This window comes from Rhincodon typus, chromosome 24, assembly GCF_021869965.1.
Source record: "Rhincodon typus isolate 14 chromosome 24, sRhiTyp1.1, whole genome shotgun sequence".
Classification (NCBI taxonomy): Eukaryota; Metazoa; Chordata; class Chondrichthyes; order Orectolobiformes; family Rhincodontidae; genus Rhincodon; species Rhincodon typus.
Window position 1 is genome coordinate 19,047,569 of NC_063355.1, and position 15,727 is coordinate 19,063,295.

The window sequence follows — 15,727 nt, forward strand, 5'->3', positions numbered from 1 at the left end:
GAGTAATCAATTATGACACTTTCTATTCACAGCACAGCAACAGAAACAAACTTGTCCTTCAAAAATTTCACCTTTAAACAGCAACCAAAATATAAAGTTACACTTCTGATTTCATCCTAGCAATGTCATCATAATCAAATGTGCCCTTCGTTTTTTCTTGGTGCCAAAACATCAACAAAACAAGACCTGCAGACAAAGGGTTAAATAAATTGGTTAAATCATTTTGATCTGGTTTTAAAGACACTGCAGGGCTTTTTGTTTCAATAATGTTATTTAGTCACTTTTACAGCAAGGAGCTGAATTTCAAAAATAATAATTATATAACAAATTCTATACACCTTGGGAATCTTAATTTTCTTGGCATTGCAATTGCATAATACAAACTTGTACAGGAAACCTGGCTTCATAGGCAGTTTTAAAACAAAATATGTATAGATTCTCCTAATATTTGCCAATATTTTATTTGCACCTTGTGCACAGCTTCAGGTATTATGTTGAATGTTTGACACATCAGCACATCATCTTGCTGTAATTGAGTCATCTTGAAACCAATAACTGAAATAAAAGTGAAAGGTTAATGGAACAGCACATCATTCTAAATATAACAAATATACTGAATGTTAATAATTTTTGCAGCAAATTGTTTTATTTGAAAAATTAAAAGTCAATTTAAATAATGAACAGACAATAAAATATTTTTTTAAAATGGAATTTTGTTGTATGCATTACATCTGATAACTGATGTAGCACAGAAGATATTTGGCTGGATCACTTCAATTATAATTTAGGAAAAACATGTTTACTTAAAATCTATGTGGAAGACTGCTAAATGTTTGCCAATTGTATTCTCATAAAGTAAAATAAATAGTATGCATTCTTTTACATAATTAAATTGTAACTTTGTTCATCATCTGTAGGTTCTGATTTAGTCGGTAGTTCTCTGGAAAAAAAAATAGATGATCTCCTACTGAGATGCATTTTTGGGGCTACTTATGTCATTGTTGTAACCAGGACCTCCTCAGAAGTCCTTTCCGTTAACTTCAACAACATCAGGAATACATTAAATCAATCCTGTTAAAGTACCATCTTTTGTTCCATTACAATATAAGGTTGATTATTGAAGACTGAAAAAAAATTCGAAAAAATTGTAAACTAAACTTTCCAATTTTGTTAAAAAAGACATAACGGAGAAACAAACTGCTTTGATGGTGTGGATTACAATACCCTTTTACCTTTGGGATTTGATTTTGAATTCAGCCCCAAGATCAAAACCTCATTCTCTGTATTTGTGAAGGTTCCAGTCAGACAACACCCAGTTTGTAGTAGCAATGTGTTAGCAATGTGATAGCATTAAGCTATCTTTAATATGGAGCAAACTGCTGAACTTTGCTGAGACAAACGAAAAGGTTGATTCGTAATTAGAGTTAAGCTTTTACAATGTGAAATTCTCATGCTGATAGAGGAAAGAAAAGTGGATGCCTCACTCTGCATCTGATTTGTTTTTTAACTACCTTGCAACGATCAGAAGTGCAACTAGAAATACTGCAGGTTTTAAAAGAAACATATTTAAAATTCCATTCTTCAGCACTTAAATAACTTACCTTGACAAGTACAATATATTAATCAATGAGAAAAATATATATGTAATACCACCTTCACCAAATTAAACCAGTACTTCAGAGATTATGAACTAGGTTAAGAAGCTTAAACTTAAAATACATGGAATAGAAGTCGAGCTCTGAGATCAGTTAGGACCAGAACAGATGCAAGATCATTATGGCCAGATTATCTGTAATTAAAGCTCAATAATTTTGCTTTCATTAAATAAAAGCTATAGTATCAATTTTGCAACAGCAACAATACCATGTTATCTTGCTTATACACACTTCATTCATACTGATATACTCTTCATTTTTAATAGCGTAACTGGAGCAGGATCATTAGTTGTAAAAAGGTTCCATACCTGTAAGTAGATTGCTGCTTCCTGATAATTCATCTCCCAGATTTGTTTCAGAGAACCATAGCTCACTCTGTACTCTCGAACGTCTGGTGTTGCAATCACTTCAGTATTGATAATGTCATATCCTCCTCCATCTATTAAGGGGACAAAAAGTGGATGGTTCAAAATAGCAACAGACCAGTCAGGTCAGGCATTATCCTCCAACTGCTACTTAAATTTCATTCATAATGCATTCAAAAAGGGGAATGTTATTACATTGTCTTAGAAGAACTAGAACCAGCTGATTGACATAAAATATAATGTGGATGCCTTCCTAATTGGGAATGAAGAGGAAAATAGAAAAAAAGGGAAAATGTATCTCACTGATGAAATAACATTGAGCACTTCAAGGAAGAACTCATCACTGAGGGAATTTTAGCATCTGAATAATGACTAATTATTCAGAACATTATGATGTTCTCACAAAACATGATTGGTTTTGTGAATACCAGAAGTTAATTTCAATCTTAGTGTCCTTCTTATTTTAATCATTGGCAATACTATGCTTTATTTATATTGAAGTGTTAATGTAATAACACATTCTAGCACGCTTCACAGAAGTAAAGCCATGTAGACATCATTATGTGACCAGGTTTTAATAGGAGGTTATGTAAACTTTAGACAAACGTGCATTTTAAGGAAGGCCTTAAAGGAAAAGGAGGTAAAGGAAACAGAGGTTTGGAAGGGAATTAGAAAGCATAATCAGGAGAGTGAAGGCCTGGTCACCAGAAGTACAGCAAAAAGGATTTGTGAAGTAAAAACATTGCACTGCGAATTGGCTGACTCTCCTTGTCTGCAGTGACTTTTATCATCTGTAATTTTCATCAAGGTCAGATGTACTTGTTGCCAATAGTTTCGTTATTCTATCAGGCAAACATTACATCACAAGGCCAGAAAGACCATGTAAGGGTTACAGAGTAAATGAACATTTAATTTTAACACATGGTTGGGTGGCTGTCATTAAAGAAATATTGGCCAGAAAGAGCTGAACACGAATCTCTGGTTTGATGCTGATCTCAGCAGGGACCGAGATACCACGGGCTTCCCAACAAGAATTTGCTTCTGATTCATTTATTAACCCCTGCTGGAAATATACAAGTGGACTTTGGTTGTAGTCAGGTCTCATTGTTAGCTGGAGATAGCCAGTCAGCTGATGCATTGTCAGGAGAAAGTCCTGCGATCAATGGGTAACATCCCTCCCTCCAACCCAGATGTTCGAGGGTCAAGTGCTACCCCAGGACTTGATGGCTAAAGATGGCATTCTAACATGGCCAGACAGGTTGAGTGTTAAACTGCAAATCCTCTCAATACAATCCAATGGCAGGCAGTAAAAGTGGAAGAGGTTCATGGTCAGCCATGTGATGGAAAGAACATTTGAGCCTTTACCATTATTACCATGCTCCAGACTACAACATGCATATAAAAGCACAACAACTTGATCTCAGAATGAATACCACCACACTGTCAGAATTACCCATGCATAAAGGCCACATTGGCATAAACACAAAAAATGATAAATCACTTCAGACCCATTGCTTAGCTATGTGTTAAAAAGAGAAAAGGAGGTATGAAATTTGAAGACAAAAGAGGAAAGAAGCACCACTTCAGCTGGTATTCCACTTAATCGCAGTCAGCCAAGAATTGGTCATTACTCTCCTCAATCTTTTTGCCTAAAGCAAGCAACACAACTGGAAAAGCTTTCCTAAAATATCACAATCAGTTCATCAGAAGTATCCATTGTAATCAATGCTCAAACATTCTGGTCTTACTTCAACTACCTACACTAAACTTTTATGCACAATTATGTAACACGATAGTTACAAAACTCACAAGAGGTTTGCTGGACTATTATTTGCAGAAGGGTCTGTTCAGAAGAAAGGTCATTGGACTGGGACTGGAGAGTTTGAGTTGTGAGGAGAGGCTGGAGAGGCTGGATAGGCTGGGACTTCATTTTCTTAAGTGTGGGAAGTTGAGGGTTTACCTTGTAGCGGTCTAAAAAATCATGAAGGGCATTGATAGGGTGAATGGCAAAGGTAGGGGAGTTCAAAATTGGAGGGCATAGGTTTAAGATGAGAGGGAAAAGATTTAAAAAGGATCTGATGGGCAACTTTTTCACAATGGGTTGTGCACGTGTGGAGCGAGCTGCCAGGGAGGTGGTGGAGATGGGTAAATTTACCACATTTGGAAGACTTTTGGACGGGTCCATGAATAGAAAAGATTTATAGAGGGATATGGGCCAAACACAGGCAAATGGGACTAATTCAGTTTAAGAAACCTGATTGGCATGGATGAGTTGGGTCTGTTTCTGTGCTATGTGACTCAATAACTCGATGACTCGGAATATTAACTCTGCTTTCCCTCCGTAGATGCTGCCAAACCTTCTGAGATTCTCCAGCAATTTCTGTATTTGTTTCAGATTTCCAGCATCTGCAGTTTTTGTTTTTTTTTGCTGAACCAAGGATTCTTTCTCTCTTCAATATGCAATTTTTCAATCCTGAAAGTGGAGATCTGTAACAGAACATGGTTCCAGGTGAAGCAGCAGCTCCTCTTCATGTGAGACTCAGGATGGTGAGCATTCTATTTCACAGACCCACAAAATCATTACAGTACAAAGAAGGAAGCCATTCAGCCTGTCATTTCTGTACCAGCTCTCCACATTGTAATTTATCAAGCATCGTTCTTTTGCCCTTAGCCTGAAAATCTGCACACTGTCTCTTTTCTGTTAACATTGCAATTGTCTTTTGAATGCCTCCAATTGAACTTCTCTTCACCATTTGTTCAGGCACTGTATTCTAGAATCTAACTACATAGTGCTCAAAAACATCTTCCCTAATGTTGCTTCTTTCGCTCATTATTTTAAAACTGTGCCCTCTTGTTCTCAATTCTTCCAATAGGAACAGTTTGTTTTCTATCTAGATTGCTTGAAGTACTCATAATCATGGGTTTTAACAATCTCCTCTTAGCCTTCTCTTTTCCAAAGAAAGCAATTCCACTTCTTCCAACCTATCTACATAAATGATTTTTTCTGAAGAAGGGTCCAGACCCGAAACGTCAGCTTTCCTGCTCCTCTGATGCTGCTTGGCCTGCTGTGTTCAGCCAGTTCTACACCTTGTTATCTCTACATAAATGAAGTTCCTTGTTCCTTGGACCATTCTCATTTTCTATGCACCCTCTACTGCCTTCAGATTTTTCCTAAAATGTAGAAGGCAGAACAAGACAGAATATTCCAGCTGAAGTTGAGCACTGTCTGTATAAGCTAATATCACTGTTATCCCTATCCTCACAAGTTCCAAAGATGTGCTCTTCCCAATATGACTACTGTATAGTGTTCAGGTACAATCAGTAGTCAGAAACTCTGATTAAACTACTCTGTGTGTCTCACTGCATCTCAGACTCTATGGATACTTAGGTCAACAGAAACACCTTTGCTGCTGCCCATGTTGAAATCAGCTAATTCTACATTTTGAAAGTATCAAACTGCAAAATTTCAGGCCAATTTGGATCAAGTCAAGCCAGCTGATGTACTTGCTGAGTGAGCATAAGGAAGTTTTGAGGAAGATTTCCATTATGGGGTTAAGTACAATACATGAAATGTAGGTAGATTTAAAATCTATACACATCTATTAAAGCCAGGTTTTCAAAAGTAGAGTGCAGGACCTCAAGTGAGATCAAGCTGGAGATTCCCCCTGCTCTAATCTCTTCTCCTCTCTCACTCCTTCCTGAGGGGTTTCAACAGTTTTCAAGCCTCAAAATTGGGTCACAAGAGAAAAAAGTTTGTGAATTACAGGTTTGCTGTTCCCCTCAAAGAACCGTAGCTACCCTAGGTTTTACATGAAGGTTCACTCTCTTGTATGGCTCATATACTTCTGTTACAGGAAAATTCTAGGTTTATATGTGTATTGTATAATTTATTTCTGCAATCTGTACAACACAAAGGACAGAGAGTTTTTTTTACATGATGAAAAGATACAAAAATGAGCAACTTATGCTTTAGTTGGTCAGATATTTAGCTTTGGTTTCCATCTCAGGAAAGAATTACCGGTTTCAGAAGGGGAAAAGCATAGATTCACTTAAAGAATACTACAGGCTAAAAGCTTGAAGTATGGTGCATAATTATGGCCTGTATTCCCTTCAGTTTAGAGGACTGAGAGATAATTTAAACAAGATATTTAAATTCATAAAGGAATTTCTTTTGCTAAGAAATCAAAAGCAAGAGGCCATGGTTGTAAATTGAGTTAACCCAGTTAAAAAGTGAAATCAGGAAGTTTATTCTTCTTTAAAAACAGTTGTAGCAATCTGGGTCTCACTTCCACAAAAGAACATGAAATTTAAAAAAAAAACATGCACTGTCAGCATTGGTGGTAACACCACAAATTACTTCCCATTTAAAAATGCCCTTGAGAAGGTGTTGGGGAGTCACTTTCCTGAATGCAAATAAGCAGCTCCTAAGCTATTTCAGCAGTAGGTTACAAGTAAACCACATTGCTCTGGGTCTGAAATCTCATATATAAGCACAGAGAGGATAAAGCATGTTAGTGAACCAGATGGGTTTTCCTATTATTGATAGACCTTTATTAAAAATATTGTTTGTAATTATTAAAGCTAAAATTCCTCTATTGCCATGGTGAATTTTGAACCTAGGATACGAATAAATTAAAACTAGAACTGAGATTAATTTTTTTTGTTAGATAAAGGTATAGAGAAAAGGCAAATAACCGGAGCTGTACAGATCAGTCATGATCTATTTGAATAAGCCAAAAGGGCTGACTGGCCCAGTCCTGCTTCTCTGTAACTTAACTAGACTCTAGAGTCTGTTGGTCTTAACAATCATTCGAACTGGCTTCTTCTGATGCAGTCGCCAGACAATTTGTAACAGTGTATTTCGAGTATTCATTCCCACCTATGTCCTAGAACATAAGAGATATTAAACTACCCAGAAAGTGAAAGAATGTTCATTTATCTTTTACTCATGCCTGGCATTTTTGAAAATGATAACATAATCCATCTTCTTTTTAGTTGTTGTCTTTCCCAATCTTTTATGTGATGATATGGTCATTAATATTTTGAGTTACATTAATCTTTTGAAATTCTAAATAACCGTTTCTCCTGAGCCTTATCTCAATAATATTCATATTTGCCAACCATAAAGAACAGAATTAAGTTGATTGGTTCCAACACCAAATTAGAAGCTATGGACATTAATTCAGAACATTACAAAGCAGACTGAATTTATTTTTATAATCTAAAATATAACTCCTCTTAATTCAATGTTGATTAACTCAAATTTCCTGAAATATTTGTTTCCACTAAATTCTCACTCTGCTGTGTAGTGATTATTTCACTAAATTCAGATGATTGGATAATTCACATTTTAGTGGAATAAGTAATTTATTTTATTCACTTGTGAGACATAGACATCGCTGGCTAGCCAGCATTTATTGCCCGTCCCTGGTTACCTATGAGAATGCACTGATGAGCTGCCTCCTTGAACTGCCACAATCCATGTGCTGTAGGTAGACTTAGGGAGGGAATTCCAGAATTTTGACCAGCAACAGTGAAGGAACATTTCCAAGTCAGGATGATGAGTGGCTTGGTGGGGAACTTGCAAGTGGTGGTATTCCCATTTATCTGTTCCCCTTGTCCTTCTAGATGGAGTGGTCGTAGGTTTAGAAGGTGCTGTCTAAGGATCTTTTGTGAATTTTTCTAGTGCATCTTGCAGGGGAAGGGAATAGGTGCTTGTGGATGTGGTGTCAATCAAGTGGGCTGCTTTGTTCTGGATGCTGTCAAGCTTTTTGTTGGAGTGTAAGAGTTGTTGGAGCTGCACCTATCCAGCAAGTGTAGAGTATTCCATCACACTCCTGACTTGTGCCTTGTAGACAGTTGAGAGGATTTGGTGAGTCAGAAGGTGAGTTACTCGCTGCAGTATCCCTAGCCTCCCACCTGGTCTTGCAGCCACTGTATTTATATGAATCCATAAGGGTGGCACGGTGGCTCAGTGGTTAGCACTGCTGCCTCACAGCACCAGGGTCCCGGGTTTCATTCCACCCTTGGGTGACTTGTGTGAGTTTGCACATTCTCCCCGTGTCTGTGTGGGTTTCCTCCCACAGTCCAAAGATGTGCAGGTTAGGTGGATTGGCCATGCTAAATTGCCCATACTGTCCAGGGATGTGCAGGCTAGGTGGATTAGCCATGGGAAATGCAGGATTAGAGGGATAGGGTGGGAGTGGTGGATCTGGGTGGGATGCTCTTTGGAAGTTGGTATGGACTCAATGGGCTAAATGGCCTGCTTCCACACTGTTACGATTCTATGAATAACAGTCGTAGTTTGATCCCTGTTTAAGTTTTCATCTCCTTCAGCCAGTTCAATCAATATCATTTATTGCACTAACTACAATATAAAAAAAACTGCTTTAATCCTTTATCAGGATTGAAACATCTATTGTATTTTTCTTTCAAATACTATTACAAATTTAGGATTTGATTCTTTATAACTTTTTATAAGGCAAGATTTATCAAAATGTACAAAACTTCAGAAAACTCTAATATTCAGTGCTCATCGCGTTAACACATACAATGCTTCACTAAAAGCTAAATAAAAGTTTTGAGAAGATTTGTAGCTCGGGTTGTGGATGAGATTGTAGACTTGCTTACCGAGCTGGTGCGTTTGATTGCAGACATTTCGTTACCCTGCTAGGTAACATTGTCAGTGTGCCTCTGGTGAAGCTTTGGTGTTCTGCCCTACTTGCTGTCCCACTTCCAAGTGATGCCAACCACCCCAGCAAACCGAGCCATATAAATAACAAGCAGGACAGAACACCAACGATTCACCGGAGGCACACGGACGATGTCACCTAGCAGGGTGATGAAACGTCTGCGATCAAACACACTGGCTTGGTGAGCAAGTCTACGATGTCAGCTAAATAAAAATAATCTAATTATGACCAAGACAAAGTGCAAAGATAACACATACCATTAGTATCAAGTTCCCAAATGAATGAAGATCTCTGGAAAGGGCTGTAATTAAATTCATCTGAGCGGGCACAGGTTACATCTATATGTTGCATTTTTGCAGAAGTGAAAACAAGGTAGCCTGTACTTTTTTTAAGAAGAATCACTATTTATGATTATAGACCTCGTCATCTGATTCCACAAGGAACGTACAGGAATCATGTGATCACAGTGAAGAATAAAACATTCCTTACTCACTGATCTGTACATGCAGATAATTTGCCTCCTTGAGTGAAAACTCTTTTAACCTGATAAATGGTTGAGACAATCCACACGGCCACCTACACCACAGTAGTCTAATAACAGGAAAAGAGCAACACTATGTGATTTCTGCTGTAACATTCAAAGTGCAAACTATGCTGGTGTAGTATGAATGAATTCCCGAAAAGCATGTTCAAATCAAAGCGTGTGAGATTGTTATTTTTACACATGCTAGTAGCTGACAAAATGCTATTTCCGTGTGATAAACAATTTGTTTGATATATTGGATATGAATTAATTAAATGAAAAGGTACATCAATATCACAGTTAGAAAATGAAAATGTGTGTCAGCTTGTATAATGTAGTATTTTTCATTGTTTTTAGTATTTTAAATCAAAATCTGAAGCACAGATTACATTTGCACAGATATCGACATTCTTCAGAAAGCTTTTTCTCCTGTCTAGTGAAAAGGCAGTTCTACACCTCCTTATTTTCTAGCATTCATTAACCGTCAACCCTTCACAGATGCCGCTGACAAGAAAAAGTGCAACAACTAATTTGAAGTGACATGTAATAAGACTGAAATGTGCAAACTTCAATTTCTCTTTGAAAAGAAAACACAGCTTATCATCAGTATCTACAGATGGGTACCACATTAGACTGAGACAACAAGGTGCAGAGCTAGATGAACACAGCAGGCCAAGCAGCATCGTAGGAGCAGGAAGGCTGACGTTTCGGGCCTAGACCCTTCATCAGAAATGGGGGAGGGGAAGGGGGTTCTGAAATAAATAGGGAGAGAGGGGGAGGTGGATAGAAGCAGTGGGAGAGGGATCCCCTGAGGTTTGTCCAGAGGGAGGAGGGTAACTTCTTCAGGCTAGGCATCCTCCGGACAAACCTCAGGGGATCCCTCTCCCACTGCTTCTATCTGCCTCCCCCTCTCTCCCTATTTATTTCAGAACCCCCTTCCCCTCCCCCATTTCTGATGAAGGGTCTAGGCCCGAAACGTCAGCCTTCCTGCTCCTACGATGCTGCTTGGCCTGCTGTGTTCATCCAGCTCTGCACCTCCACCACATTAGACTCATGATTTTGCAGGAAGACAAATTAGTAGCTCAAAGACCAAAGCTAGGTAGAGTCATGGAGTCATGCAGAATAGAAATGGACCCTTTGGTCCAACTAGTCCACACCAACCATGTTCCCAAACTAAACTATCCCATTTACCTGCGTTTGGCCTATTTTCTCCAAACCTTTCCTATTCATGCACTTATCCAAATATATTCTCATTGTTGTAAGTGTACCTGCATCCACCATTTCCTCCGGCAGTTCATTCTACACACAAACCACTCTCTGTGTAAGAGGTTGTTCCTCATGTCCTTCTTAAAACTTTCTCCTCCCAACTTAAAAATATGCCCCTAGTTTTGAACACCCCCACCTCAGGGAAAAGACCCTTGTCATTCACCTTATCTATGCCCCTCATGATTTTACCAACCTCAGTAAGTTCACCTCTCAACCTCCTATGTTCAAGTGAAAAAGTCCCAGCATATCCCACTTATAACTCAAACCTTCCATTCCTGGCAACATCCTGGTAAATCTTTTCTGAAACCTCTCCAGTTTAATAATATCCTTCCTATAGCAGGGTGACCAGAAGAGGCTTCATCAACATCCTATACAACCCCAACAATGACATCTGAACTCCTATACTCAAAGGTCTGATCAATAAGGGCAAGCATGCTAAATGAATTCTTAATCACCCGTCTACCTGTGATGCAACTTTCAAAGAATTATGTATTTGAATCCCTAGGTCTCCGTGTTCCATAACACTACACAGGCGTCCTAGCATTAATTATATAAGTCCTTCCCTTATTTGTTTTACCAAAATGCAATACCTTGCCTTAAATTAAACCCCACCTGCACTCCTTAGCACATTGCCCCAACTGAACAAGATCTCTTTGTGATCTTAGATACCCTTTCTCACTGTCCACTATATCACCAATTTTAGTGTCATCCACAAACTTACTAACCATGCCTCTTAGATTCTCATCCAAGTCTTTTAGCAAAATGACAAAAGTGGACCCAGAACCAATCCTTGTGGAACACCACTGGTCACAGACCTCCAGTCCAAAAAAAACCCTCCACCACCACTCTAGATCTCTTACTGTCACGCCAATTTTGTATCCAATTAGCAAGTTCACCCTGAATCTCATGTAATCTAACTAATTAGTCTACCCTGTCGAACCATGTCAAAGGGTTTACTAAAATCCATGTAAACAACATTACCACTCTGCCCTCATCTTTTTGGTTACTTGTTCAAAAACATAAACAAGTTTGTGAGACACACAAAATCATGCTGATTATCCCTAATCAGGCCTTGCCTCTCCAAATGCATGTAAACCCTATCTTTCAGAATCACCTCCAACAACTTTCCCACCACCAATGTCAGGCTCCCAGGTCTATAGATCCCAGACTTCTCCACACAGCCTTTCTTAAGTAAAGGCACAACATTAGCCACCCTCCAGTCCTCTGGCACCTCACCCATGGTTATAGATGATACAAATATTTCCGCTACAGACCCAGCAATTTCTTCCCTAACTTCCCACGTCCTCCTGGGATACACTTGAACACATCCAGAAGATTTATATACCTTTATGTTTTCTAAGACTTCTAGCACTTTCTCTTTTGAAATGTGAACTGTTTTCAAAACATTAATATTCATTTCATAGAGTTCTATATCCTCCATTTCTTTCTTCACGGTAAAAGCTAACACAAAATGTTCATTTAGTATCTCTCCCAGCTTATGAAATTGATCTTTAAGGGACCCTATTCTCTCTCTACTTGCTCTTTTGCTCATAATGCATTGGTAAAATCTCCTTGGATTGTCCTTAACCTTATCTGCCAAGGCTAGCTCATATCTCCTCTTTGCCCTCATGATTTCCCTCATATATATCTGAGATCTTTCTAAATACTTGCTCTTCAAATTACCTCTGACTACTGCGTGGGAGTAATTGGAGAGTTGTAGCATTTCAGGTACTGAGAAAACAGAACAGCCAGAATGTAGCAGAAAATAATCAAGAAAGCACAGTAGTTGAACATGACAACAATGTCCAATTAATCAAATACTTGGCAGCTTACATGATCGACCAATAGCCTATCCATCACTGATTTAAGAAGAAAATGCATTTTACAACATGTACCCTTTCAAGTTACTTCTACCAAATCCACATGACCTTGCTCACTACAAGAGACAAAGAAATCCCAAAACATAGCTGCCCAGTCTTGCCTGTCCTTGATATCAGTTATGCTCCTCTGTCAAATTTTAACTTTTATATTTTGCTAATTAATGTTACAATACTTTTGTGTGACAACTAATGTAATTTTTTCATTGCAAAGGTAATCCTTTCCTGCTTTCACTAACTCATTGTTTTCGTCTTCTCCTAAAATTGTACAGACTTCCAAATAGCTCGAACATAGAGCCAAATGTCATTCATTAATAGAAAGAGAATACTATCCCTAAAAGACACTGGGCTAGACTATACTCTTAACAGCAACCTATGAATGGAATTTACTGTATCATATGGCCAAAACACTTCATCTCTACAGGGGATCTGGGACATGTGTCAACTAACCATGTTAGCAGTGTATCTTTTCAACCAAAGGGGTTGAAGAATTGAAACAAGCAGTGCAGAATCTGAACGAAGTGAAATACAAAAAGCAAAATAAATATATGAAAGAATGATGGAAATACAGTATTTAAAAAGTTGGAAAAAGTTTGAAGTAAATTAAATCTAAAATAATAATTAAAATTTGAAGGAATGGGAATTCAAGCTTATGAACATGATTTTCATTACAGAGAACTTGTTTAGCAGCTAACTTTGTACTGCCATTAAAACAAAATTAACTTGCACTAGGATGGACAAACGTGAACTTTTTCTGGTGGATTTAGTGGGTATTTATCGTGACAGTATAGTAACTCCATGATGTTCCTTGTGTTTAAATGGTCCTTCTCTTCTGACAATTGTAACAACACAGTAGGAGAACATTCAAACCACTGTGTCAGCACCAACTGTCCCAATGAGCAATTGAGTTAGAGTCATCTTTTGCCTTCTCTCCAAAACCTATCACATTCTTCCTTTTCAGAAACAGTTTCATTAACTTTTGAATGTTTCAACTGAATCTGATTCTACCATATGTTCAGGCAGTATGTTCCAGATCTTCAAGGTAAAGTTGTCACAGTCTTACCAGACTATAGGCTACTTTCTCATTACAGAGAGATGACTGGTGGTGTTTGAACCTGAAGGTCACCCTGCCTCAGGTGAAAGGAGAAGTTGAGAAGGAGAATCTGTAGTGAATGTAATGAGGTCAGCCAGGTAGATCTCATAGAATATGAGTTCCATGATTGGGGCTGTTAATCTGGTCCAATCAGGAAACGCTGGGTGACAAGTAAAAACATATTGACTTCATATTCACTCTGGAACCTGGCTCTGAGGAAGCTGGATCAGTGTCTATGTGTAAGTAAAGGGTGACTTGGTGGTGGAATACTGGCCTCTGTGGAGTTACTTCAGTAGCAATGACAGAAAAGCATCTTCCTGAATAAATTCGCAACAGATACCTTTGAGTTGGGGTAAACATTTCTGGCATCATTCCCTTATTTGGGAAGCTGTACTCATTCAATCCTGCTGTCAAAGACTAAGCCTAGTATGTGGAAAGAATGTGTTATTTTGTTCAGGCAAATGGACACTGGGGCAGATGAAAACTAACAAGTAATTCTCCTGACAGCTTGTGGACCCGCAGCATTTTTGCTTACTAGGTGCGTAACATTCTCTGAGGCACCAGATACCAAAACCTTTCAAGAGTTGACAGATTTAGTTAAGGAATATTATGAAGCTAAGCCCCCTCAAATTCTCAGACTCTATTAGTTTAACTCGACAATTTGAGAACCAGGAGAATCCGTAACAAGATTTTTGACTAGGTTAAGATAACTAGCAGAGGCATGTGACTTTGATTTAACCCTTAATGAGATGGAGAGAACATTTGGTATGTGGGATTAATGACATAACCATGCAAAAGCAACTTGTAGCTGAAACCCAACTGGACTTCAAACAGGCACTTCAATTGGCTTTATCATTGGAAAATGCAGCAAGTGGAGCATGAGTCGCAGGGTAGTCCAAAGTGAGTGGACACCCTCGCCAGTCCAACTGAGCTTGGGGAATACCACTTGAGCGAAGGCAATTGCACAGCCTCACTCAGGACATATCCTGAACACAGCAACTCTAGGTCAACCCACAACTGAACACCAAAACAAGTTGAAGCCTCAGCCAAACGGTTAAAATTTTCTTCAGAATGCGGGCCGGCAAGCCATTTTAGTTGCTGCCGGTATGCGGATTCAGGACAGCAAAAGAGTCCCACTAGGCCTTAATTGAGTAAGAGAACTCAATCTACTATCTAGTAGATTGCACACCCTGGAAAGTCCACCTACATCTGGTTAAGAACAGTTAAATTGCTTAGGAACATCCAAAATCAGAACCAATCAAAATAAATTTCTGGTTAAATGGTCATCCAGTTCTGCTGGAGGTCGATACTGGCGCAGCTGTTTCAGTAATCGCAGAATCAGTCTTAAACAAAATTTGCTCCAGACTCCCACCTTTAAAGTTTGCTCAAGAACTTGGCTAGACTGAGAACCAATACTGGGGAACCTTAACAGATTAAGGGTACATGGGAAGCAGTTCATTCAGCTCCCACTGATTGTAGTAAAAGGCTAGGACCCAATCTCACAGGGCGAAATTGGTTGAGAAAGATTCACCTAGTTTGGTTCAACATTTTTCGTTAGAAAATGGCTGCTTAAGTGAAATCCTAATTAAAAACCTGGGCGTTTTTCAGAAAGGCCTGGGGACTATCAAAGGAGCCAAAGCCACCTTGTATGTTGACCAGGAAGCAATTCCACAATTCTGTAAGAGCAATTTGCCTTACAGGCAAAAATAGAGACAGAAATCGGAAGGCTGGAAAGCGAAGGAATCATGAAGCCAGTCCGGAATGGGCAGCACTGCTCATACCGATTGTCAAGCCCGACGAGTCAGTTTGCCTTTGTAAAGATTTTAAAAATATAGTAAAGGTCAAGGTCATCTACACACGTAAATAAAAGGTGACTTGGTGATGGCATACTGCCCTCTGTGGAGTTATTTCAGAATCCTTCACGGTAACCTCAATTGGTGCGGAAAGTGAACACACTCTAATGGTGTCACTCTGCATCACAAACCAGGCATCCAGCCAACTGAGCTAAATTAATCCCCGGTCCCAACCCCAGACCTTACCCAGGTGCTGAGTGAAAAATATTTTTCTCAAGTCACTTTTGCTTCTTTAACGATTACATTAAGTCTGTGCCCCCACAAGTGGAAACAGCGTTTCTCCACCTGCACTGTTCATAACCGAAGTTTCTCGTCCCTGGAAGTAGGTGAAGTACTGATGTAATGCAGTTCTTAGAGGAATATGGCAATTTGGACAGCAATTCTCTGATTTAGCTGGGCATGT

The 15,727-nt window shown here is 38.8% G+C and overlaps 1 protein-coding gene across 2 annotated transcripts in view; it reads right to left on the reverse strand.

The window, feature by feature from the left end:
• tpcn1 (two pore segment channel 1) overlaps positions 1-15,727 on the reverse strand; it is a 112,446-nt gene that overhangs the window by 76,561 nt on the left and 20,158 nt on the right. For both annotated transcript variants that reach the window (XM_020511720.2, XM_020511719.2), the window contains exon 2: positions 1,964-2,094. In XM_020511720.2, the coding sequence (XP_020367309.1) occupies positions 1,964-2,094 (131 nt within the window). The remainder of the gene's footprint in view (positions 1-1,963; positions 2,095-15,727) is intronic.